The sequence below is a fragment of the Eucyclogobius newberryi genome, unplaced genomic scaffold (genome assembly GCF_026437365.1).
Source record: "Eucyclogobius newberryi isolate DKJ021-1_F unplaced genomic scaffold, fEucNew1.0.hap1 SCAF_17, whole genome shotgun sequence".
In the NCBI taxonomy this organism is placed as follows: Eukaryota; Metazoa; Chordata; class Actinopteri; order Gobiiformes; family Gobiidae; genus Eucyclogobius; species Eucyclogobius newberryi.
In genome coordinates, this window is record NW_027315801.1 from 21062669 (window position 1) to 21087139 (window position 24471).

Consider the following 24471-nt stretch of genomic DNA (forward strand, 5'->3'; position numbering starts at 1 on the left):
CTCACTCCAGAGTGGTTTGTTTCGGGTCGTTAGCTAGTTTATTGTATGGCTATGCTAATAAATGTTAGCCTACTTGCAGACAGTTTTAATGAGCCTAATTTCCAACCCCCCGGGTGTTATATTTTAGGATCAGTCACTCACATTTGATGGAGATGACAGGAGAGATTCCTCCTCACTATCTAAGTTGTATAAAGTTAACTTAATTCAAACTTCAACAATGTTTTGGTTCTAGGCCTTGAAACAGACAGAGAGAAGAAACGACCAACATTATCCAGGACTATTTTAGCAGACATCATGGGGGAAATTGAACACTTGGTGTAGGTGTAAAAGTCTGTCCGTTTGCCATTTGTGTTTCACCTCAAGGCCAGAGAAGTTTATATCATATCCGTCATCACTTCCAGTTATTATTATTTGGTTTCTCTGGAATCACTGATTTTAAAGCACTGGTTAAGGACTATCCACAGTGCCGGTGCTTTTGTGTTACATGATTTTATCTCATAGTGTAAGTGTGTTTTTATGTTCATTATATTGATTGTTTTATTGGATGTTTTAGTGGCATTTTAGTTTGAGATCCTTTGTTTGTTTGTTTAATCTGTAATGTGTTTTAACAGGGTACCCACAAAACAAACCCTAACCCTTTGTCATTAGGTTTTCCCTGTGTAAATACATTATAAATACAAATTAAAATGTCAAGCCGTGATTAAGAGCCCTTGCAATCCTTCTGTTTTTAAAAATGGCAGGTGTCAAATTCTGAGGTGGCGCTACTGAGCTGTCTTTCAATATTTTTTCACTCAATACCATTTATTTGTATATTTGTCATTGTCATAAAAAAACACTTTCAGAAACCATGGCTGAACCACTATTTCCTCTATTATATTTGTTTTACTTTTACACATTTTATTGCATTGTAATTTTTAAAAATGTTGCTGTTTCCTCTGGCTCTGCTGTGGCCTGTGGCACTGGAGTCTAACCCACACACAGGCAGCTCTGCAGACGGAGCAGAATGGGCAGAATGGAGCTATTGACAGAAGTGGATAAAGACAGCAGTATGGAACAGTGAATGTACAGAGGCTGTGGTTATGGGCGACACACAGAACACTGAAGAGAAGTGTGGACACTATTGAAATAAACCAAACAGATGCTTACAAGGGCTCCGTGCTAATGCTAATCCTGATGAAAGTCATTTGAGATTTACATTTGACTTGCCTTTATCCCGTGTAGGCCTTGTATGAATATGAATTGGTCTCGTTAAACTGAAAATACAGAAACACCTCTGAAACACCCTAAACAACAAAGTCTCGAACAGGTTTAATGAGGCTACTTTCTCCAAATCAGAACAGCAAGAATTTGTTGAGAAAAAGGGCAATAACGTGTTCATATAGACTGAAATGTTTGCTGTTTTGTTGTTGAAAAATGGCATACTTTCACATGGATTTGTATGCTACATCTATCTTTTTTGGAAGATTGAAGAAAATGTTTCCAAAAGTCATCTGACATTTTGAATTTAAAGTATTGTCCAGCTTACCTTTGACTGTATATATTCAGTATTTAGTATAGTTTAATTTTATCTTATTTAGTTATCCCATTTCTTCATTCATGCCTTATTATTATCTTTTATATATTTTGCTTATTACATTGTTGTTTCATGTCACACCTTTTCACAGAAGAAAGCTCCTAGTTTGTGAACCTTGTTTTTATTCACTGACAATGGCAATAAAAAAAGAAAAAAATCTGAAAAAAATTATCATTCCTGGACTAATGAGGGATTAAACCGACTAATTTATTACAAGAAGCATTTAATGTATTTCTAAATCAAGATTTTTTGTGTTTTGTTTCAGAATCATCCCAGTTTGATTATGCTGCGCTCTCTCTGTGGATTTGATACATCAACTACAACCATTGGAGGATTTACCAACTAATTTGAACTTTTTTATCTGTGGATTACTTTTTCTTTTCTTTTTTTCAATCTCCTGGGCTAATCTTAATTTGTTTCCACCTGAAAACCAGACTCAGGATCATAATTTACCCCAAGACATTTGGCCTTCATTGTGGATCTAAAATGATGACTGTGATGATGCTGATGAGCTGCAGCGGGCTAATGCTAACGTTAGCATTAGCTACAGCCTCGTCTTCCCGCTCCTCTTCCTCCTCTTCCTCCTCCTCGTCCTCCTCCACCTCCTCCACTGCTCCTTCAGCGCCCAGGATGAAACTGTCTTATAAAGGTAAGAACTGGATTTGGTCAAATATTGTCTTTAATATGTCACACTCAGATATGGATATGCTTTCCTCTGGTTTGGGTCATGGTGACTGAAAAAAAAAAAAACACATCTGGGACTTCCCCATAGCGACCATTTTGAAAGGGGCATGCGATATATATAAACCAGCACGACTGCATCCTTTTCTACGGCATAATGAGCTACGAATACTTTGATTCTTTAGACGATAACGGCAAACTAAGGTACACGACCACATTTTGGCCTCATATTTCCTGGATATCGTATCTAGTAGACGTGCTGTTGTACCCCTTTCAAAATGGCGGACTCGGTTGCTACTGTACAAGTTCCCAGATGTGTGATATATGCTCAAACTGTAAAGCGGTCACGTAAGATTGCTCTAAAATGTAGGGCTTTGTTATTATTCTGACTCTGATTCGTGGTGATCTGAGAGGCTGATGGTGTCGTTGTAATTGGCAGTCACATTTCTGCCGGTCAGCTCCAAGGCAGCTCTGGCTTCACAAGTTGCGTCCATGCGTCCATGTGGTCCTCGGGAACTCAATGGGGGGGAGAAGTTTTAAAATGTGCATGAATGCCCTCAGAAGTCAGGGAACCAACTGGGGACGCCTGGTTTGTCCATTTATCTTACAGCTTTTAGTCAGTTGTCCATATCAAGAGCAAGAAAAACTATTGTAAAAATGGTAGGTAGGTAATAACCTTTTGCTTTTGAGAAGGCTAACAACGTTCAAATCTACTGGTAACTCTATTATCGGTGACATCACATTTCCATCCTTCTGTGATAAAAGCACACAAATGCAATTATTAGCATTATTACCACCAATTGTGACTGGTGAATGAATGAATAATAACGTGACTTATTTTAAGTCTGACTTTTCACTTTAAAGTCACTGTATGAATCTGAATCCTTTTAATTAAGACATGTATGATATGAAAAGCCTTGTGTAAACCGGTTTATTTAAGATCCAATATTTTCGTGCAGTTGTGCAGTCTGCAAAGTGTCAGTTTAGGACCAAGCCTCGCCATAAAATTAATTAATTTGGAGTTTTACTTGTCCCCACCCGTCAACGCTGACATCACCCCAAACATAAACCAGAACTGGGTCAACCGGGACTATCTAGTAAAACACTGTATCTTTTGTCTCTGTAAACTCTCAGATGTTTTCTCAAAGTCTGGACGTAGTGTGCTGAACACTCATGAAATTGAACATTTGTGATAAAAACAGAGATATGTCTGTCTGATGATGGCGTTATAGGAGCTGTATCCAAGTTGTTTCAAGTAATATATTAAAATCATTTTTTTTTCAGTACAGATATATTGTATAACCATCTTTTATCTCTGCTGTGTGCTGTCTGCATCTAATTGTAGAGCCTTTTGATCTCCGCAAAGCAGGAATTGTGCTGTTTGCATGCTTGTTAGCTTTACTGTTTGACGTAACTTTGCTCTGGCCTATGAAAGTCTTGAAACGACTCATTGCTGTAAATAAATATGGCGATCAGAATGCCTTGAAGTGAGCAATACATTTGGACCACTTAAAATGAACCAGTTTGTTTTTTCACGTTAAGACGATAAAAAAGGTCCTTTAATGAATATGATAGGGAGACTGAAGTGGCTGATTCCCTGGTGCAGTGGAACGTTGTGTATCTGAATAACAGGATCGTGTGAACAGATGATTCCAATCACAGCACAGTGTTGAGGCTGATTAAGTTATGTACTCTGTCTGTTCTGCAGCTGATTCAGCATCATGAGTGTGTGATGATCTTATGTATTAAATAATCCCAGAATAAACCGGGAAGCCCCAGGACTCTTACTGACAGCTGTGATCTTATGACACTGTACTCTGACTGTAGCTTTGTCTAATCATTAACCTCAAGTGTGTAATTGTAGTCCTAGAGCAAGATGTTTAAATCAATCAACAACTTTATTAATCCAAAGAGAGTTGCAGCTTTCTGGTCATGTTACATATATAAACGTGTCATTGCGTGTGTGTTTGTTGATGGTTGAAGAATAAAATTGTTGCAATAAAAAGGCTTTGAAATAGCCAACGTAGTGTCAGTTCCATAAGGATCTAAGTGAGGGGTCTTCATTCAGCTCGTAGTCTTTAGTGTTTTTTTTATCATTTCTTCCAGTGTCTAATATGTCTTCTGCTACCTCCTCTCTCTTCTCTCTCTCTTCAAATATTTCATTCATAATCTATAATTCATCTTTTCCCCCTCTGCCCAGAGCTGCAGCAATTCCATGGCGTGCGACGTTTCGACCTGGACCGATCTTGTTGTTTCGGGGCGTTACTTTTGGACGAAGAGAGAGGCCGGCTCTTTGTGGGCGCCAAGAACTTCCTGCTCTCACTGTCCCTGGACAACATCGCCAAACAGGAACATAAGGTATAGATTGTGACTTTTCACTGATAAATTTGTTGATATGTATCTCCTACCTCAATCCTTTGGGCTTTAATACTTCGGTACAACTCCTCCTGCCAATGGGGTTCCACAAGGACAAATCTTTGGTCCTGTCCTGTTTTCTTTATGTTGATGCTCAGTTTGATTTTCTGAAAAGATAAACGGCCCCTTCATTGATGTACAAGTATATATCTGCTAGTAAAATATGTCTCAGACTATTCTCAAGTTGGTTTGGGTGGTTTTATTTTATTCTATAGTCGTCCAAGTAAAGAACCACATGAGGAGTGAAATTAAACCCAACAGATGAGCTATTGTACCACAAATTACATAATGATAATCAATACCGGTACTGACTTCACCTATCAGTAGTCATAAAGTAATGGCTCTAGAGGCTGGATACTGACACTACTGCACTGAGCATGTTACAAAAGTCCATTGTCTGTGAAATGTTGGACAGTAAGTTCCCTCTGGTACATTGGAGCTGAAATGCCACTGTAAACTATGATATCATCAGTCATGAATAGCTCTTTACAATGCCAGAATCTAGAACACAATACGTTGCTTACTTCATGTCAGGAATTACCATTTATTTGATTTCATTTGATTTTATTTATTTTATTTATTTTATTTATTTTATTTATTTTATTGATTTTATTGATTTTATGTATTTATCTATGTATTTATTTATTAATTAATTATTTATTTTTCTTTCTTTCTTTTCTTTTTTTTATTATTATTTCTTTTTCATTTATTTATTAATTTAATCAGTTGCGTTTTGGTGGTTATGCTTCGTTAAAATAATATATGTTTTCCTTTTGTGATTGCAGATCTACTGGCCGGCGCCGGTCGACTGGAGGGAGGAGTGTAACTGGGCAGGCAAAGACATCACTGTGAGTAATAGATTACATACAGGTTTAATCATCTTCAAGTATTAAAAACAGAAAAGGCTTGACTGGGCTTATCACTGCCCCAATGTCCTAAAGAACTGCTGATATGGCTCCAGTTGTCAACAAAACAAATCAGAATCAGTATCTGGGTATTGATTCTTTTAATGACCTCGGGGTGAGAGCACAATCCAAGCTCTATACAGGCTTAATAACAGTATGATTGTTAAAGAAGAACATTGCATTATCAGCTTAAGGTTCACCCACGTCTGATTCAGCAAACTCATCTTAAGTGACGTCAAGCTGCGCACGTAGGTCTCTTTCTGAAAACACAAGTTGATATTTCCTGCAGCTGTTTGTGTAATAAGCGTGGCTTTAGTTTCTGTGAAGTGTCCGGTCAGACCTGCATCACACAGTGTTTCATAAGATCATCTGTAGACACAACACAGAGACGCAACACAGAGACGCAACACAGAGACGCAACACAGAGACGCAACACAGAGACCCAACACAGAGACGCAACACAGAGACGCAACACAGAGACCCAACACAGAGACCCAACACAGAGACGCAACACAGAGACGCAACACAGAGACCCAACACAGAGACCCAACACAGAGACGCAACACAGAGACGCAACACAGAGACGCAACACAGAGACGCAACACAGAGACCCAACACAGAGACGCAACACAGAGACGCAACACAGAGACCCAACACAGAGACGCAACACAGAGACGCAACACAGAGACCCAACACAGAGACGCAACACAGAGACGCAACACAGAGACCCAACACAGAGACCCAACACAGAGACCCAACACAGAGACGCAACACAGAGACGCAACACAGAGACGCAACACAGAGACGCAACACAGAGACGCAACACAGAGACCCAACACAGAGACGCAACACAGAGACGCAACACAGAGACCCAACACAGAGACGCAACACAGAGACGCAACACAGAGACCCAACACAGAGACGCAACACAGAGACGCAACACAGAGACCCAACACAGAGACCCAACACAGAGACGCAACACAGAGACGCAACACAGAGACGCAACACAGAGACGCAACACAGAGACCCAACACAGAGACGCAACACAGAGACCCAACACAGAGACGCAACACAGAGACGCAACACAGAGACCCAACACAGAGACGCAACACAGAGACGCAACACAGAGACGCAACACAGAGACCCAACACAGAGACGCAACACAGAGACGCAACACAGAGACCCAACACAGAGACGCAACACAGAGACGCAACACAGAGACCCAACACAGAGACCCAACACAGAGACGCAACACAGAGACGCAACACAGAGACCCAACACAGAGACGCAACACAGAGACGCAACACAGAGACCCAACACAGAGACGCAACACAGAGACCCAACACAGAGACGCAACACAGAGACGCAACACAGAGACGCAACACAGAGACCCAACACAGAGACGCAACACAGAGACGCAACACAGAGACCCAACACAGAGACGCAACACAGAGCACCTTCACTGTGCACAGTCATGAGAGACACCACACGCCGGCCCAGGCACACGGCTCATCACAAAAGAGAAGGATGCTATATAGTGATAGGACTGAAGAGTCAATGGTTATCTATGCTGTATAGACATTTCCAGTGTTTTAATTCAGAACAACTGTGCTAATGACATATTTTACTTTCAGTTTCAGTAAAGGGTTAGGTAAATTCTACAAAATATAGCAGTCCGCAATAGGATGACAATTCTAAAAAATGGTTTTGTTCATTAAGCACAACAAATCCTACGTTTATAACTGTGAATATGGAGCTTGTATATTGACATTATTTACTCGTTGGTAATGTAACAAACGTATTTCATCCAAACGAAACAACCATTTGTTTCTGCACGCTGTAAATGACCAAGTTAATGTCTTTATTTATCAGCCTCATAAAAATTAATGGGTTATTAGATTAATCTGGGTGTATGTGCATGTGTGCACAATCCTTCTATGAACGGGACGCTGAAACTGTTCTTTAACTACAAAGTGTGTTAATGCGATCACATTTGTGTTGGCTATTATCTTATTATTGGTCTGGATATGACGTCTGTAAATAAAGCAACAGACTTCGGACATGTTGACTCCAAATCCAAATTTAGATTTCAGATGAAAGACTGTCCAGATAGACACTGTGTTTATTTTGATGGATGTGTTTCAAACTGATGTTGCACTTCTGTCATGTCCACTCCACAAACACAGTTATTAGCAGTGACACAGAGGATATAGTTTATGACCCAAACAGAGACGTTTACTTTGAGCTAAAGCATGTTCTTAGCGAAGTGTGGAGTGATGACAATAGTGGAAGAATAGACTGCTTTAGGGTTGTTGTTTTATTCAGTTGGCGAGAAATGGATTTAAACATCATCTTATTATAAGTATTTTTCTTTTTGTATTCTAGGAACTTGGAAACTCTATACTGTTCATTATACTATGATGGTCCTTGTGCTGTGCTACAAAACCATAACTGAAATAAAACCCTGTCCACTGCAGACCCACAGTGGTTATTTCAGGTCCCTGGGCCACTTGCATTTAATTTAATGCTTTATTTTAAGTCTAGCGGCCGCACTGAACCCTGTCCTCAGTCAAGTACAGGTCCAAGTCCAGACCACCCAGGACTGAGTCAGGACCAAACCAGGACTAAAGACCAGTGTAATGATAATACAGCTGCAGACACAAGAGCCCCATTCATCAGACCTGCAGTGTCCCATTACACCTGAACACAACACAGAGCCATTCACAGAGAAGGGCCTGGCTTAGACCTGTTCAGTCCAAGTAACGTCCGAGTTAAATCCAAGTATAGGACGTTCCCCTTCCTCAGACGACCTCAGCTGGTTCAATTGTCTCACCTTATAATAATTAGGCCTTTTATTTTCTATTTAAAAGCAATTCATTACTTGAAAAATGAAATAAACAGCACATACACCAGCTTTCATATTGAGATTGTGTATTACTACCGTATTTTCCGGACTATAAGTCGCAGCTTTTTTCATAGTATATATAAATCCAGAGCGATTTATATGTGATATTATTCGTTATTTTCACTCTGGCAACCGCATTTCACATGTTGATTATTTTCACTCTGACAACTGCAAGAGGGCGCTCTGGGCTCTAAGCGACGCAGAAGAAGAATCAGCACTTCCTCTACCTCCGGAGTTTGTTTCGAAGTGACACAGAGGAAGACAAATTCAACGGATTTAGTGATAAATTTCCCCCAAAAATGCGACTTATGTTTTTTTCGTCTCTATTATGCATTTTTTGGCTGGTGCGACTTATACTCCGGTGCACCTTATAGTCCGGAAATTACTGTACCCATAACCCCCTCAAACGTTTGGACCCCAGGCTAGAAAAAGGACTGGTAACTCTTTTCCATTCAAATATTTTATGTCAAAAATAACATTAAAATCCATGTTTGATTTTGTCAAAAAATATGAATTAGTAATACATAATTTAGTGCAAAATTTTGGCTTCAACTTTTGTTCGGTGTTTGCTCCAGTTCATAGATAATGGGGTGTTGGTTTATGTGATTGGGGCTCAAACTGGTCACACAGAGAAAATATCTGCATCCAATGGACCAATGGAGGTTCCTTGAGTCTGGTTTGAGTCTGGTTTGAGTCTGGTTTGAGTCTGGTTTAGTCTCATTTCCCCCATGTTTTTCAGTTTTCCTCGTCAACCTAAATCACGCACCATTGGTTGATTCTCCCGGATAAAATCTGCTTGTGTAAAATGCTAGGAAAGCATTCAAATTTGCCGTGGGACGCAATAACAGTACACGCCACGAGCGGATATCGAACCGGCTATTTTGCGATCTGACGGTGCCTAAATGTTATGAGTAATCCAGGACTGGTCCTTGTAATGTCCGGTGGCACTGCCCACAGACACTGGGCTTCTCCCTATCATTCACCTCCTACAGGAAACTCACTCAGACACGTAAAAGCAACCTTCATTCTGCCCTGTGCACTTTTACTGTCCTCTCTGGAGCATGATAAGACCCAGAGTACATTTTAATCACATATTATCAACGGGAAACGTGGATAGAGGAAGGATTTAGAGGCTGGTTTGCTCCTGAGTCCAGAGAGATTATTCGTACGGTCGATATCCAGGACGTGTTAGGTGTGTTTCTATAAGACTGAAGAGCAAAGTCCAGTTCTGAAATAAAGTCCTCACATTCCATTGCTCTGAATCAGTCGTATTGTTTCCTGGATCAAACAATACTGTCAAACCGTTACAAACGTGGTAGGAATGTTCTATGTACCAAAAACATATGTAGGATTTCAATATTGACTAATTGCCATTATTGTGAGCAAGAAACGCCGATAATGAATCAATGTAATGTAAGAAATTAGTGAAATATAATAGGTGATGTCACGTTGGTGGGTCGTCGTTTGCTAATTGTTAATTAACAGATAATAGTTTAAGCCTATCAACTAACACAACTATTTGTAAGAAAGTCTCAAAAGGTTCCGCATCTCCCATTAGAAAAGAGCACGGACAGAATACATTTTTGTTAATTATTTGAACTTTGATTCAATTTTTGATTTCAAAGGTTGCTTGCACGGGACTGTAAGAAATTATGATGAAATTACGAACAGACAGAACATTTTTTTTTTTTTGTGAGGTAACTTAACTGAAAAAATCCTTGTAAATATTCATATTGATCTAAATTAACTAAGTAATAGAAACAGGTCCATTGACTTTCTGTTATAACTGATAAGCCCCGCCTACCAAGCCTCTTTGTTGTGCTGCCCGTTGGTCGAGCGGTTAAGGCACAGCACGTGTAACTAAGGTTCAAGGTGCAGTGTCGTGAGTTTGACTCCCGACTCTGACATTTACTGTATGTCCTCCCGTCTCTCACCCCCCATGTCTCACTTTTCTCTCCTGTCTGATAAAGCCTACGGGCCACAAAAACAAGCAGCATCGTCATTTTAAAACGCATCATTCTAATGGGGGATGTGGGCGGGGATAGGGGGTAGGTGAAAACAGGAATTTTCTGAGCACCCAAGCCTCAGTTGCAGGACAAAACAGGATCACTCAAACATGCAGGAATAAACTCAGAGTAAGTTAATGATGAGGAAACACCATTATAACAGGGTGAAAAACTCATTAAAGGGGGTTTTGCATGATACATCCCCTTTAACAATGAATGATGAAAGGGTGAATGCTTAAATCCTGCATGTGACTGTGACATGCTGAACCCTGTGTTAATGATTGGAAAGTGAGAGTGGCTTTGAGCTTGTCCGGCTCGGATTTGATCCACTGGTTCAATACTAAAGATGACCCGCACAAAGGTCAGAGGTCACAGGTCAAAGTGCCACAGGAAGCGCTTTGAAGTTTTATTTGGGGAAGTTTTTGTTTCTTTTGTTTGATTCTAAAGTTTGGTCACAGAAACACTGGTCAGAGGCCACACTGACCAACCAGGCCCAAAGCATTAGCATGAAGGTATGGAGATTGTTTTAATGTATTATCCTTTTTTATTGTTGTGGGGACATTTTCAGGCACTATACTTTTACTCCTACTTGACAAATATGTTTTAGAGGGAAACAATACTTTTACTTAAGCATATAATAAAAAAGAATAATACTTTAAGGCTCTTTGCAAGCCCCAGAGGTACTTGACATCCACAAAACTTAAATCATTCAAAGACACTTCACATGAAAATAGTGTTAAAATCAAGGAAATGTGAGTTTTAACAGGTGAATTCATTTGTGTTTCTTTTGAAAGTACCAGATTTTGTGAATTATTTGATCACTACTTTTCACTCTTGCTTGAATCATTTCTTGGACCACTACTTTGTACTTCTTCTCGAGGAATATTTGTTCAAACTACCAGTAAACATACTACGTACAATCTCTACCTACATCTGCTCACTTGGCAGAATTAGCCTTATTTATTTTCTTTTCCTGCCATAAAACAGGAAATCGTTAGACAAACCAAACCAAGATGTATTGTTTCTTCTTCTGACGATACCGTCGTGTCTGTGTAAATCGACCGTGACTTTAGTGAGTCCCGGTTAGCTCCTGGTTCAGTTCGGGTGCGGCCTCTGTCTTGTGTTCTCTGATATAAATTCCGGACATAACTGCGGATCTGTTTTCACTACAATCTGTCCACTGCACTGACTCCGCACAAACACCACCAGCGCCGGCCCGACAGCACCGCACCACGTGACCGCCTCTTGTGCGTGTGTTCCAGACCGACTGCGTGAACTACGTGAAGCTGCTGCACCACTACAACCGCACTCACCTGTACGCCTGTGGGACCGGGGCCTTCCACCCCACCTGCGCCTTCGTGGAGGTCGGGAACAGGATGGAGGTGCGGCATCTACATCGAACTCGACGACGTCACAAATCCTGCAGCACTTCTGAACGACTGTGTTGGTGTTTTTCCAGGACCATGTGTTCCGGATCGACCCGTCTAAAGTGGAGGACGGCAAAGGGAAGAGTCCGTACGACCCCCGACACCAGGCCGCCTCCGTCCTCGTGGGTGAGGGACAGTGTTGAGGCTTAGATCACAGAGAGATGCTTTTGTTGTTTGTTGTTGTGAATAGTCTTTTCTGTCCTTCTCATGGTGATGTGTTCCCGTTGCTAGGAGACGAGCTGTACGCAGGAGTGGCCACAGACCTGATGGGGCGGGACTTCACCATCTTCAGGAGTTTGGGCAAAAGACCTTCAATAAGAACAGAGCAGCACGACTCACGCTGGCTCAACGGTAATGCAACCAAGACTGCAACCAAGACTGCAACCAAGACTACAACCAAGACTGCAACCAAGACTGCAACCAAGACTGCAACCAAGACTGCAACCAAGACTACAACCAAGACTACAACCAAGACTGCAACCAAGACTACAACCAAGACTGCAACCAAGACTACAACCAAGACTACAACCAAGACTGCAACCAAGACTACAACCAAGACTACAACCAAGACTACAACCAAGACTACAACCAAGACTGCAACCAAGACTACAACCAAGACTGCAACCAAGACTGCAACCAAGACTGCAACCAAGACTGCAACCAAGACTACAACCAAGACTACAACCAAGACTACAACCAAGACTACAACCAAGACTGCAACCAAGACTACAACCAAGACCGCAACCAAGACCGCAACCAAGACCGCAACCAAGACTGCAACCAAGACTACAACCAAGACTGCAACCAAGACTGCAACTAAGACTTACAACCAAGACTTACAACCAAGACTGCAACCAAGACTACAACCAAGACTACAACTAAGACTACAACCAAGACTGCAACCAAGACTACAACCAAGACTACAACCAAGACTGCAACCAAGACTACAACCAAGACTGCAACCAAGACTACAACCAAGACTACAACCAAGACTACAACCAAGACTACAACCAAGACTGCAACCAAGACTACAACCAAGACTACAACTAAATAATACAACCAAGACTACAACTAAATAATGCAACCAAGACTACAACCAAGACTTCAACCAAGACTACAACCAAGACTACAACCAAGACTTACAACCAAGACTACAACCAATACTACAACCAAGACTACAACCAAGACTACAACCAAGACTACAACCAAGACTACAACTAAATAATACAACCAAGACTACAACTAAGCAATACAACCAAGACTACAACCAAGACTACAACCAAGACTACAACCAAGACTACAACCAAGACTACAACTAAATAATACAACCAAGACTACAACTAAGCAATACAACCAAGACAACAACCAAGACTACAACCAAGACTACAACCAAGACTACAACCAAGACTACAACCAAGACTACAACCAAGACTACAACTAAATAATACAACCAAGACTACAACTAAATAATGCAACCAAGACTACAACCAAGACTACAACTAAATAATACAACCAAGACAACAACTAAGTCTACAACCAAGACTACAACCAAGACTACAACCAAGACTACAACCAAGACTACACCCAAGACTACAACCAAGACTACAACCAAGACTACAACCAAGACTACAACCAAGACTACAACTAAGTAATACAACCAAGACTACAACCAAGACTACAACTAAGACTACAACTAAATAATACAACTAAGACTACAACTAAATAATACTTCTACATACAACACATTTGCTTCAATACTCAGACTTTGTTCTTCTTTCTGGTGTTTTCTCTCCTCAGAGCCCAAGTTCATCGGCTCGTTCTGGGTTCCTGAGAGTGAGAATCCAGACGACGATAAAGTGTTCTTCTTCTTCCGGGAGACGGCAGTGGAGGCTCAGGGCATTGGCAAATCTTCGTACTCTCGCATCGGACAGCTCTGTCGAGTAAGACACGTGTGAAGAGAAGGATCTTATTCAAACACTTTTTCAAATCTATATTCTGCCGTGTATACTTTCAGAACGACCTGGGAGGACAGAGGAGCCTCGTGAACAAATGGACCACGTTTCTGAAAACTCGTCTGATTTGTTCTGTTCCTGGAGCTGACGGCAGTGACACCTACTTTGATGAACTCCGTAAGAAACTTTTAAGCATTATTCATTATTTAACAGTCTTTTACACGGTTTGGATTTACAATTACATGTGTGACCTTTATCTTTCAACACACGTCACTTAACCTGAAAAGGAGTGTATATATTGACTACATACTCCATGTTTGTCAAGTGTACCTTTAATCTTGGTTTAGACCTGGTTTAGTCCAAGATTTAGACCTGGTTTGGACCCGATAACATAATAGATCCATGTTTGGACCTCATTCCATTTCAGTCCTGTTTAGACTTCCTTTTGCCCTGTTTATTAGGATGTGTTCGCACTTGCACATTCACCAAATAAAACCTGGGCCTGAACCAGGACTATACCCAAAACTAAACCTGGACTAGATGAGGACTAAACAAGGACTTGTACAGGACAAAACCAAGTCCATTTCAGGCGTAAAATGGTTCTCAATTTAGAACCAAATAACTTCAAGTGAACCCTGAACCGTGGTTTTGTCTTGCTTTGGTTAGTTAGTCCTTATTTTGTCTTGGTCTCGTGTAGTCTTGGTTCAGTCCTGGCACAGTCCTAGTTCAGTTCAGTTTTTGCTGTGGTATAGTATATGTAGTATATGTAGTATATTTTGCTCTTGGTTAGACCTGGTGCAGCCCAGACTCAGACACGGTTTGAGATCTGATTTAATCTTGATTTAGAACTCAACCAAGCACAACCAGACTCCCCTGTGGCCACACTGTAGATGTCTTGTATTGTGTTAACTCGTATACTGTACATATGAAATCCTGTTAGTATCGAACATTAATTCTGCCCTGTCCGTCCGTCAGTGTGGCTTAATCATTACAGGAATGTGTCCCCGAGAGACTCACCTGCGCGACCTCTTTAACCAGATCACAGACGACCCCAGGGCTGTGTTTATCCTACTGTTGACCCCAGACCTCTGACCCCTGACCCTGTGTTTACTGTGCCCTCAGGAGACGTCTTCCTGCTCCAGACCAGGGACAGGAAGAACCCTCTGGTCTACACGGTCTTCTCTACTTCCAGGTCGGAATCACACACATACAAAAAACACATGTGCAACTAACTGACTTATCCTGGTTTAGACCTGGTTTAGTTCTGGTGTTTCTCTGGATGTATATTTGTTTTACCAATTTCAATTATAGCTTTTGAGATTCTTTTTGAGTCTTGGTTTAATCCTGGGTTAGTGTTGGGATTGTACTACCCACTCTTTCTTCTTTAGTGCACTCTTACTGAAAACTTGGATTAGTTTTAGTTATAGTACATAATTTCTATGTCATTTGCTGTATTAAACTTTAAATTCAAACTTTACAACTAACACAACTACATGTGTCCCAGCAGCAGTGTGTTCAAAGGCTCGGCCGTGTGTCTCTACTCCATGAACGACATCCGCAGAGCTTTCCTCGGGCCCTTCGCTCACAAAGAGGGACCCAACTACCAATGGATCCCCTTCCAAGGAAAAGTGCCCTACCCTCGACCAGGCATGGTACGTGCACGGAAATACTTTTACTACAGTGCAGAGCAATATAATTGCAACATGATTCATGGTTTGTTCATGGTGAGGATGGATAAGAGAAGGAATAAGTTCAGCATTATGTGATAAAAAGTGAAACATTCTAATCTACATTAAAGTTCAACTAATGTACCACAACTATGACACCCGAGGATCATTATGTTATATTTGGACATCTTAAATAGTAATATAAAATGACTTAATACTACAAAAAAAAGATCAAACCGTTCTAAAAACAAGTCTTGGGTAAACATGAGGCTGAGTACAGATGAACCATCAGAAACATCAGGGGAGCCATCTGCACCAGGAGCAGATAGTCGCCCACAGACACAGGACCCAGAGGAGAGATGAGACGGAAAACCCTCATTGGGGGCCCACGAGCCAGAGCCCACGAGCCAGTGCCCACGAGCCAGTGCCCACGAGCCAGTGCCCACGAGCCAGGGCCCACGAGCCAGGGCCCACGAGCCAGGGCCCACGAGCCAGTGCCCACGAGCCAGGGCCCACGAGCCAGTGCCCACGAGCCAGTGCCCACGAGCCAGTGCCCACGAGCCAGGGCCCACGAGCCAGTGCCCACGAGCCAGGGCCCACGAGCCAGGGCCCACGAGCCAGTGCCCACGAGCCAGGGCCCACGAGCCAGTGCCCACGAGCCAGGGCCCACGAGCCAGGGCCCAGCAGTCACAGTCGACCACCGCAAAACTGATAAATGAGTAGAAGCTAAGAAAAAGAATATCAAATGGCATATATACCCATTTGGATTAGAAGTAGGATAAAAGTAGGACATAAATATGTATAAAATGAGTCAGCCTGAGGGTCCAGGGCGCTCAGGTGCAGGAGGGCCCGCTTTAGAAGACGCCTGATCCACTCGGATATTACATTTCTGAACTACTGGCTTTGCTGCATGTACTCTGTAATATGTCTATTGTTGTTTTTTCTGTTTGTACATCTGTCAAATGAGTTCTGTGTTCATGAAAGATAGTTTCCCCTTGGGGATGATAAAGTCTTAAGTCCTAACCTAAAATAAGTGAATCGAATAAATAGATAGAATAAATGAACCATATAAATAGAAAAATATATACATTATTTTCAGAATGTTATTAGAATTTTGTTATGCCATGTGACTGCAACCTACAAAAACACCTGTCATGAAATAAATGCTGGATAAATGTGTCATATTATGAAACAGACCAGGCATAGCAATAAAATCACCATTAAAACTAAAACATGGTGTGTTTTAACTAAAATTACTATAGATTTTTACTTTCAGTGGTTTTCAGTGGTATATCCTACTTTATATTAATTCAACAAACATTTAAACCAGTCAGAGTGATGGATGTGAAGGGGGAAATGGAGGTATTTGATGTGAGAGAAGAGGATGTGTCTGTGGTGCATGAGGACGGAGCAGTGTGAGTTCAGACAGACGTTAAAGTGACGCTGAAGTGTTATTGGTCTTTGAGTTCGCCCAGACTCGAGATGTTTGCTCTGAACACACAACAAAGACTTAATGGCACCAATGTTAAGTTTCTGACCAGCAAAAGAGGTGGATTTAAGTGCATTTACTCACTCGCTCGCTCAGATGTGGTCAGAGGTAGACAAAGAGTTCACATTTGATGCAGCAAGCCCTATTTTTAACATTTTATCACAATAGTGTGTTGAAACGGAGTAGATTTTACTCAAGAAGACAGTTAAAATATAGTATAAAAGAACAAGGTATTCCTCAAGTGAGACTAAAAAAGTATTTGGGGAAACTACTACTCGACAAGTGTGATTGTAACTGTCTGGATGAGTACTGTTACACTGTAAAATATATTAATCATTAAGTTTGGTGTCTGAAAATGACGAAAAGCAAGCAAATAAGTAATGGGGTGGCCACCTCTGATTGGTAATCGCCACATAAATGTACACAGTAGCACTACTGTTCGGCAACAGTGTAACAGAATGTTAATGAGTTAGGCTAATGGGTTTATGGTTCAATTCCCAGTCTAACCAAATGCACACATCATTGTTTCCATGGGTAAGACGTATGGTGCCTCCCAGGAAACTGGTAACTGGGGCATTTCCCACCTCCGACTTGAAAAAATGCCTTGGAACGCTGCTAAAAACAGGTGATTCCTTCTCTGTTGGTCGAGGGAAAAGATCTGAGTGAAATAGATACATTTTAGGTTAAATTTGATGGGTTAAAACAAGCACACCTGTAATAAGAATACATCAAAAAACGAAATAAAGCATTTGGTGTAGTGTAATGATTGTTCTCCTTGACTTGCATTCGACATTGCTGAACAGTTTTGAAGTAACCATATTATAGAAGTTTTAGAAATTGTTTAAGTTTCGTTTTTTTTATTCCACACACAGAACCCAGAACCAACACATGCTCTTAAAACCACTCAGCCCAGACCTCCTTAGACCACAGATCCCAGTACTCACCCAAACTGTTTCCAGTCCTGGTTTAAATGGTTCTTATCTCCTGTGTCCAGTCCCTGAACGCCCCGCGGCCCTCTTTGTGCAAGTGTGCGATTAACCAGCAGAACTAATGTCATTAAATGCAGCTTTAGGGGAACAACAGCCAATCACAGCCCTTTATTCAGCTGAGACATACTGCTCTGTGAGAGTGAAGTGTCTTTTTTCTTCTATTCTAATTGACCCATTCATTTAGGATTTCAGCATAACAAAGACTTCTGTGTGGAGCTGTGGAATGTCTGACCCCAAAGTTGTAACAAGAATTGAATATTTTATAGATTAGCATCACTTTTAACCGTGTTTTAATGTTGAGTTGTGTTCTGCTTTAGTCCTACATGTAGCAGATTCAGTGTCTCCTTCTCAATGCTCTTAAAATGCTCTGTTCCACTTGAGGATGTCATGAGGTGTTTTCTCTCCTCTTTGTTTTTAAATGCACACTGTGTAACTTTTCTGCTGGAGGATTTTCTCCATAAAGATGCTATTGCTTTTTCTGGAATGTGCCACAGTATGTCTACCATTTGTGTATTCCAAGGGTGTTTTGTTGGTCAAAAATACCTTCAAAAACATGTATTCTTACTGAGAGCAGGGTCGCCTCTCCACAGAACTGACTTGGTGTCACAACTTGCTTGTTTCCATGAAGAAATTAAAAGTTAACTATGTAATTTCAGCAATAGAGCTAAAATACACCGTCAGAGAACAAACCAGTTTTTATTTACTTTACATATTTTCTATTGAAATAAGGCAGTATAATCACATAGTTGACTACGAGTTGAAGTTGGCGTTTCAAGTCTGTTTTTACACCGAGACAGCAGGAGGAGGCGACAGGCACTTCAAACGATATAACAGGGGAAGACATTAAACATTCAATTAGTTCTAAGTTAAAGTCATATTGTCGACAGCTCTTGGCAAAGCAATAACCTCTCCATGGAGACAAGCAGGTGGTGGACTCTCACCACAAAAGTTACACAGTGCACCTTCAAGATCAGCACATTTTTACATAATCATTTCAGTTCAAAATGAAGTATGCGTGTTCATGCAGCAGCTATAGCTCTAAAGTTCAAAACACAGTCCACGCAACAACTTACCATGGTAACTAACAACTTGTGCCAATGCTAAGGTTTTGAAATGAAAAACATACATTTACAAAACCATAATTAGGGCTGACTGACAATGTATTTTATTCTAACCCTAAATTATTCTTACATTTTAGATTCAGAACAAAACTCACAAACTGGGCACTTACTTTGGCGATGTCATAATAAAATATAGTATGATCAAATAAGGCATATCAAATAAGAAAGCATTATTTGACTTTATTTTAATCCATCCAGAATATTTTCCCCAGGACCGTAACACCATCATGTGTTCATTCTTTGTCCTGCTTCATGTTCTCTCTGTTTTGTCCAGTGTCCGAGTAAGACCTTTGGCAGTTTCGAGTCCACCAAAGGGTTCCCGGACGAGGTGATCCAGTTCGCCCGGCACCACCCGCTCATGTACAACCCGGTCTACCCTCTGAACCGAAAACCAGTTTTCGTCAGGACCAACGTGGACTACAGTTTCACCCAGTTAGCCATGGACCGGGTCAACGCTGCGGACGGCCAGTACGACGTCATGTTCATCGGGACAGGTACATCGGCTGGAGTTTGGATCGTACAGTTTAATAAGTATAATCTCAAAATGTGATCCGTGTTTCTGTTTTACCAGACAAAGGGACGGTGTTAAAGGTAATCAGTGTTCCTAAAGAGAGCTGGAACAACATGGAAGAGCTGCTGCTGGAGGAGCTGGAGGTTTTTAAGGTTAGATCGCACTTCTATTAGAATACAGCTACAGCCAGTTGTGAAAAGTAACACAAGTGCAAACGTAAAAGTACTGAATTAAAGTAAAGTGCAGATACCTATATAAGTGCATTTTACTTTTACTTCACTACATTTGACTGAATGTGTTTTTACTTATGTTTTGAGCTTGTTCATGATGACATTCTGCCTAAAGGTTTTGAGTTCAAGTGGAAACAAAATAGTAAAAAATAATTATTACCCAAAAATTAGATGGAAAACCTGCACAATTCATTATCAAAACACACTTTGATAGTTGTCAAAATTGAGTGTATATTTTCCCATTTTACTCTTAATGCACATTTTAAATGGGTACTTCAATACTTTTACTTTTCTTATGTGATACTTTTACTTGAGTTTTTGTTTTACTTTTTACCTAAGTAACAAAAAAGTACATCCACCACTGGCTGCAACTTCTTATTTAAGATGTTATTTGTTCCTTCCAGGACAACTCAGCAATCATCAACATGCAGATCTCCTCTAAGCGGGTAAGATTCATACTGTCATTATTTATTTTGGTCAGGACACTCTGCATATTAATGAACACAGATGAGATTACAAATCATATAGATGAATATTGAATATTGTGTTTTGTGTTTTTAGCAACAGTTGTATGTGGGCTCAGACACTGGTCTGGCTCAGGTGCCTCTCCATCGCTGCAGTGTTTATGGAAAGGCCTGTGCAGAGTGCTGCCTGGCCCGGGACCCGTACTGCGCCTGGGACGGGACCTCCTGTACACGATACTTACCCAATACTAAAAGGTAATAGACTACTACTATGACCACAACTACTACTCAAAACCCGTTCTTTAAACAGGAACAGGGTTTAAGATGCAACCTCTCCTCAGTGCACAATAGCCTCATAAGACCAATTCTAATGAGACACAGACAGTTCTGAGGTGGAGGTGGCCAGACCTTAATAGGCCTTAATAACCCAAACTGTAAGTGTGTGTAACTGTACGACTGTAAATAAGGGTAGGGCAAGTTTCAACTATAACTCCTCCCCTTTAGATAAGGCCAATTTGAGCTTTTTAAAGGAGCATATTATGTAAAATGAACTTTTATGAGCTTCTAATCTTACTATAATGGTGTTATCTCATCATTAGCTAACTTAAAGTTGTACTTTGATTGATTCATGCATGTTTGGGTAATCCTGTATTGTCCTGCATTCAAGGCTTGAGCACATATGTTATAGTTTCATACTAACAACCTGTAAAAACACAATATCAGAGTTTAGTTTAGATTATAACAGAATATACAGTAAAACATATGGTAAATAAAGTGTGTTTTGTAAATTAAGCTGACCTTAGCTTATAAATGGTGCCAAACCTTTCTATTTCCTCATAAACTCCTGCAGCGAGGTACTTCTGACCAGGATTGTGTCTTTTTCCAGACGTTTCCGACGGCAGGATGTGAGGAACGGAGACCCCAACACGCTCTGCTCTGGAGGTAAGACGTGGACTGTAAAGAACCACCACAGTGGTGTGGACGAGATGGTAATAGCTCTGAGAACACTATTTACTGTAAATCATATCAGTATTGCTCAGCTCACTTTAGTGTATATCCTGTATTGTCCATGTGACTGTGTATTTACTGCATGACACATTAAGTCAATGCAGAACATGATTGTATCAGATCTGACTCAGAACACTGCGTCTCTGGTGAAGTCCTGAGGAAACTGTGAACTCTTTGTGGCTGAGAACACGTTAATCTGAACAAAGACCCATTTTTCAGCCCACTGACCTTTGACCCCACAGTACTGCCACACTGTGTCAGGTTCCACTGGGCCGTTACACATAGTTTACACATTGTGACTTCAAGTGGTCAGCGTGTTAAAGTTTGGAACTGGACCAAAGCTGCAATAAAAAGCGGTTTATAAAGATGTTGATTGTTTTATGCAGAAAAAAAAGTAATGCTATGATTAATTACTTTGTATTAATTAATAGTGTGGCTATTATAGTGTTTGTTAATATTATAACAGAGAAGAATATCAGACTTGGCTGAAGGTTTCAGTGGAGAACTATTAAATGTATGGAAGCGTATTGCTGCCATTTGAATATAAATTAATTTATCATGATTTATTGCATAGTTTGTAATAACATAATACTTATCTTGTAAAAAAATTATAAAGTATTGTGATTACATGTAGTTTTCCTGTTAAAATAATGTAGAATTGAACTTTTTTTTAACTCAATGACAGCAATTTGCTTTCGTATCAATTAAACATTATCATATCCTTTGTCTAATACAATAATAGTGATGTGGTGGTAATGTCATGGGTCATAAACAGCATTTGCGAACTTATTAGATCATTTTATTTTGCTGATTGCTAAATGTAAAATGTCATACAACATGCAGAACCTTTGTATCATTGCTGCAGTAGATGTAGTAGAAAAAGGGGAAAGGCCAATATGTTAAGTTCTCTTATTTAAGTGATGTTTTCTACTGTTGTGTTTTCCTCCCCTCTCCTAACCAACAGTTGTAGCAGTATCTAACATGTTGCCCTCTGCTGCCCCCTATAGACCACCACAAGCACCGCGTCTCAGAGAAGAAGCTGTACGGTGTGGACGGCAGCAGCACGTTCCTGGAGTGCATCCCAAAATCTCTGCAAGCTCAGGTCACGTGGACCTATCAGAGAACGCCCCAGAGCCAACGAGAAGAGGTGAGACACGCCCTAAAGAGAGATGTTACAGCCCTCCACATGAGTACATAAGAGAATGACACACAGTCTGCGACATGAATGTGAAGAGAAAATGTATGTCTGGGTTAAGTTAGTTCAAGCAGCAAAGAAGCAGAGTGAACAACTAAACACTGGAGCATCTAATAAAAGTACATAACATCTACATTAGCACTTTACTAGCACACAAACTCATTGTCAGTGTCAGCAGTAGATATTTAGACCAAACCAGCGTCAGGAAGACAAAGATGGCAAACTTTGAAAACACAACTGATCACAGCCACTGGACACTGAGGAGGCACACGGCTAAACAGTTACTTCTTACAAAGTTAAGCACCACTTTTCGGGACAAATTAGACCCCCCACTGAAGGCCCCCCCCACTGAAGGCCCCCCCACTGAAGTCCCCCCCACTGAAGGCCCCCCACTGAAGGCCCCCCACTGAAGGCCCCCCCACTGAAGTCCCCCCCACTGAAGGCCCCCCACTGAAGGCCCCCCACTGAAGGCCCCCCCACTGAAGTCCCCCCCACTGAAGGCCCCCCTCTGGGCTCTCCTGGTTTAAAAGAAAACACAAATGCATCTTGCTGTTTGTTGTAGCAGCAGTGGTTAAAGTTATTATCTCTGAACAAATATTTGCCCATTTGTTAGACACTCCATAAAGAACATATTTGTATCATCTAAAAGGGCTGGACTCTGTCAGTGTAGCATCTTCACAGTGTTGTGTGTGACCCTCAGGTGCGTCTGGACGACCGCCTCCTGCAGACAGACCGGGGGCTGCTGATCCGCAGAGTGCTCAAACGAGATGTCGGCTTGTACCAGTGCCACGCCATGGAGCACGGCTTCACCCAGACCCTGCTCGGCATCACCCTCGAGGTCGTCCCCTCCGCGGCCCCCCAGGAACCCCCCTCCAAACTGGACCCCCGCGCCTCGAACCCCGCCCACGCGCTCCCCTCCACCAATCAAAAGCTGTGGTACCGCGACTTCATGCAGCTCGTGGACCACCCCAACCTCAGCACCGTGGACCAGATCTGCGAACAGGTGTGGGCGCGCAAACAGGCCGCCAACCAGCAGACAGAGAAAGGCATTGTGGGAAATGTAGGCAAAGACCAACCAGCCGCACCGCCTGCAGGGGGCGCTGCGGGACAGGTTACAGTGAACAGGCCCAATAATAAGAAGTGGAAGCATCTGCAGGAGATCCGCAAAGGCAGGAACAGGAGAACGCACGAGGGGAAAACGAACCCACGCACGCCCCGCTCGGCCGGGGAGTGAAGGGGAGAGAGCGGGGAGAGACAATAGGCAGAAGCAGAGACTGAGACAGAACTCAAGAGTGAGACTGTGGAGGAGAGGCAGGGCTGGACACAATGTTTTCTCCGTTAGAATCTTACATTCTCTGCTGTCACATAGTGGTATTTTCAACTAATATATCAAGTTTCTGGAAAATATTGAGGTTTTATGACAACCACAAGTCTAATATATTTTACACACTGTCGCTTAAAACATAATCTCATCCTCCGCCTCAAGGAAGTAAAAACACACTAAATCTACAACGTAATATGTCTGCCAAACCATTTAACCGGTTGTAACAGATGGTATTTGATTCACTAAAAATATCAATATGATTAATGTGAATATTAATTGGCAAATATTTTTCATAAACCGTTGTTAAAGGACACACATTGTTCTTAAGCGTTTAACCAGGTTATAACACTGTTGCTTTGGTTCTGAGCCTCACAAAAAACATTCGGTTTCAAATTTGCAACATTTGTAACATCAAAACTATAACTATGAAGATCTCGTGAGCTGTTTTTATGTCTATAAATCATTGCAAGACTTGATCCGAGCATTTCTGCGGTCAGATCAACCGGACCATGTAGTACGTTTTCAGTAGTTGCAATACCACCATTGGCCAACAGAGGAAATTAAACTGCGCTCAGCATTGTTCAGGTTTCTCTCTCTTCCACAACTCTC

General features: G+C 41.4%; 1 protein-coding gene across 1 annotated transcript; it reads left to right on the plus strand.

The window, feature by feature from the left end:
* The first annotated feature begins 1964 nt into the window (after nt 1-1964).
* sema3b (sema domain, immunoglobulin domain (Ig), short basic domain, secreted, (semaphorin) 3B) lies at nt 1965-23984 on the plus strand. Its single transcript, XM_072449387.1, has 17 exons — nt 1965-2222; nt 4455-4612; nt 5455-5517; nt 11748-11867; nt 11945-12038; nt 12144-12263; nt 13710-13852; nt 13927-14041; nt 14987-15056; nt 15372-15516; nt 19405-19624; nt 19702-19793; nt 20276-20317; nt 20433-20590; nt 21222-21277; nt 22351-22490; nt 23239-23984. The coding sequence occupies exons 1-17, from the start codon at nt 2060-2062 to the stop codon at nt 23770-23772; spliced, it is 2433 nt and encodes an 810-aa protein (XP_072305488.1). The 5' UTR covers nt 1965-2059; the 3' UTR covers nt 23773-23984.
* The last annotated feature ends 487 nt before the right edge of the window (nt 23985-24471 follow it).

Excerpts from the sequence above, each read along its gene's own strand:
- sema3b (XM_072449387.1), top strand. The coding sequence starts at position 2,060 with ATGATGACTGTGATGATGCTGATGAGCTGCAGCGGGCTAATGCTAACG. Across the intron at positions 4,613-5,454 it reads TCGCCAAACAGGAACATAAG|ATCTACTGGCCGGCGCCGGT; the intron begins GTATAGATTGTG and ends TTGTGATTGCAG. Across the intron at positions 12,039-12,143 it reads GGCCGCCTCCGTCCTCGTGG|GAGACGAGCTGTACGCAGGA; the intron begins GTGAGGGACAGT and ends TCCCGTTGCTAG.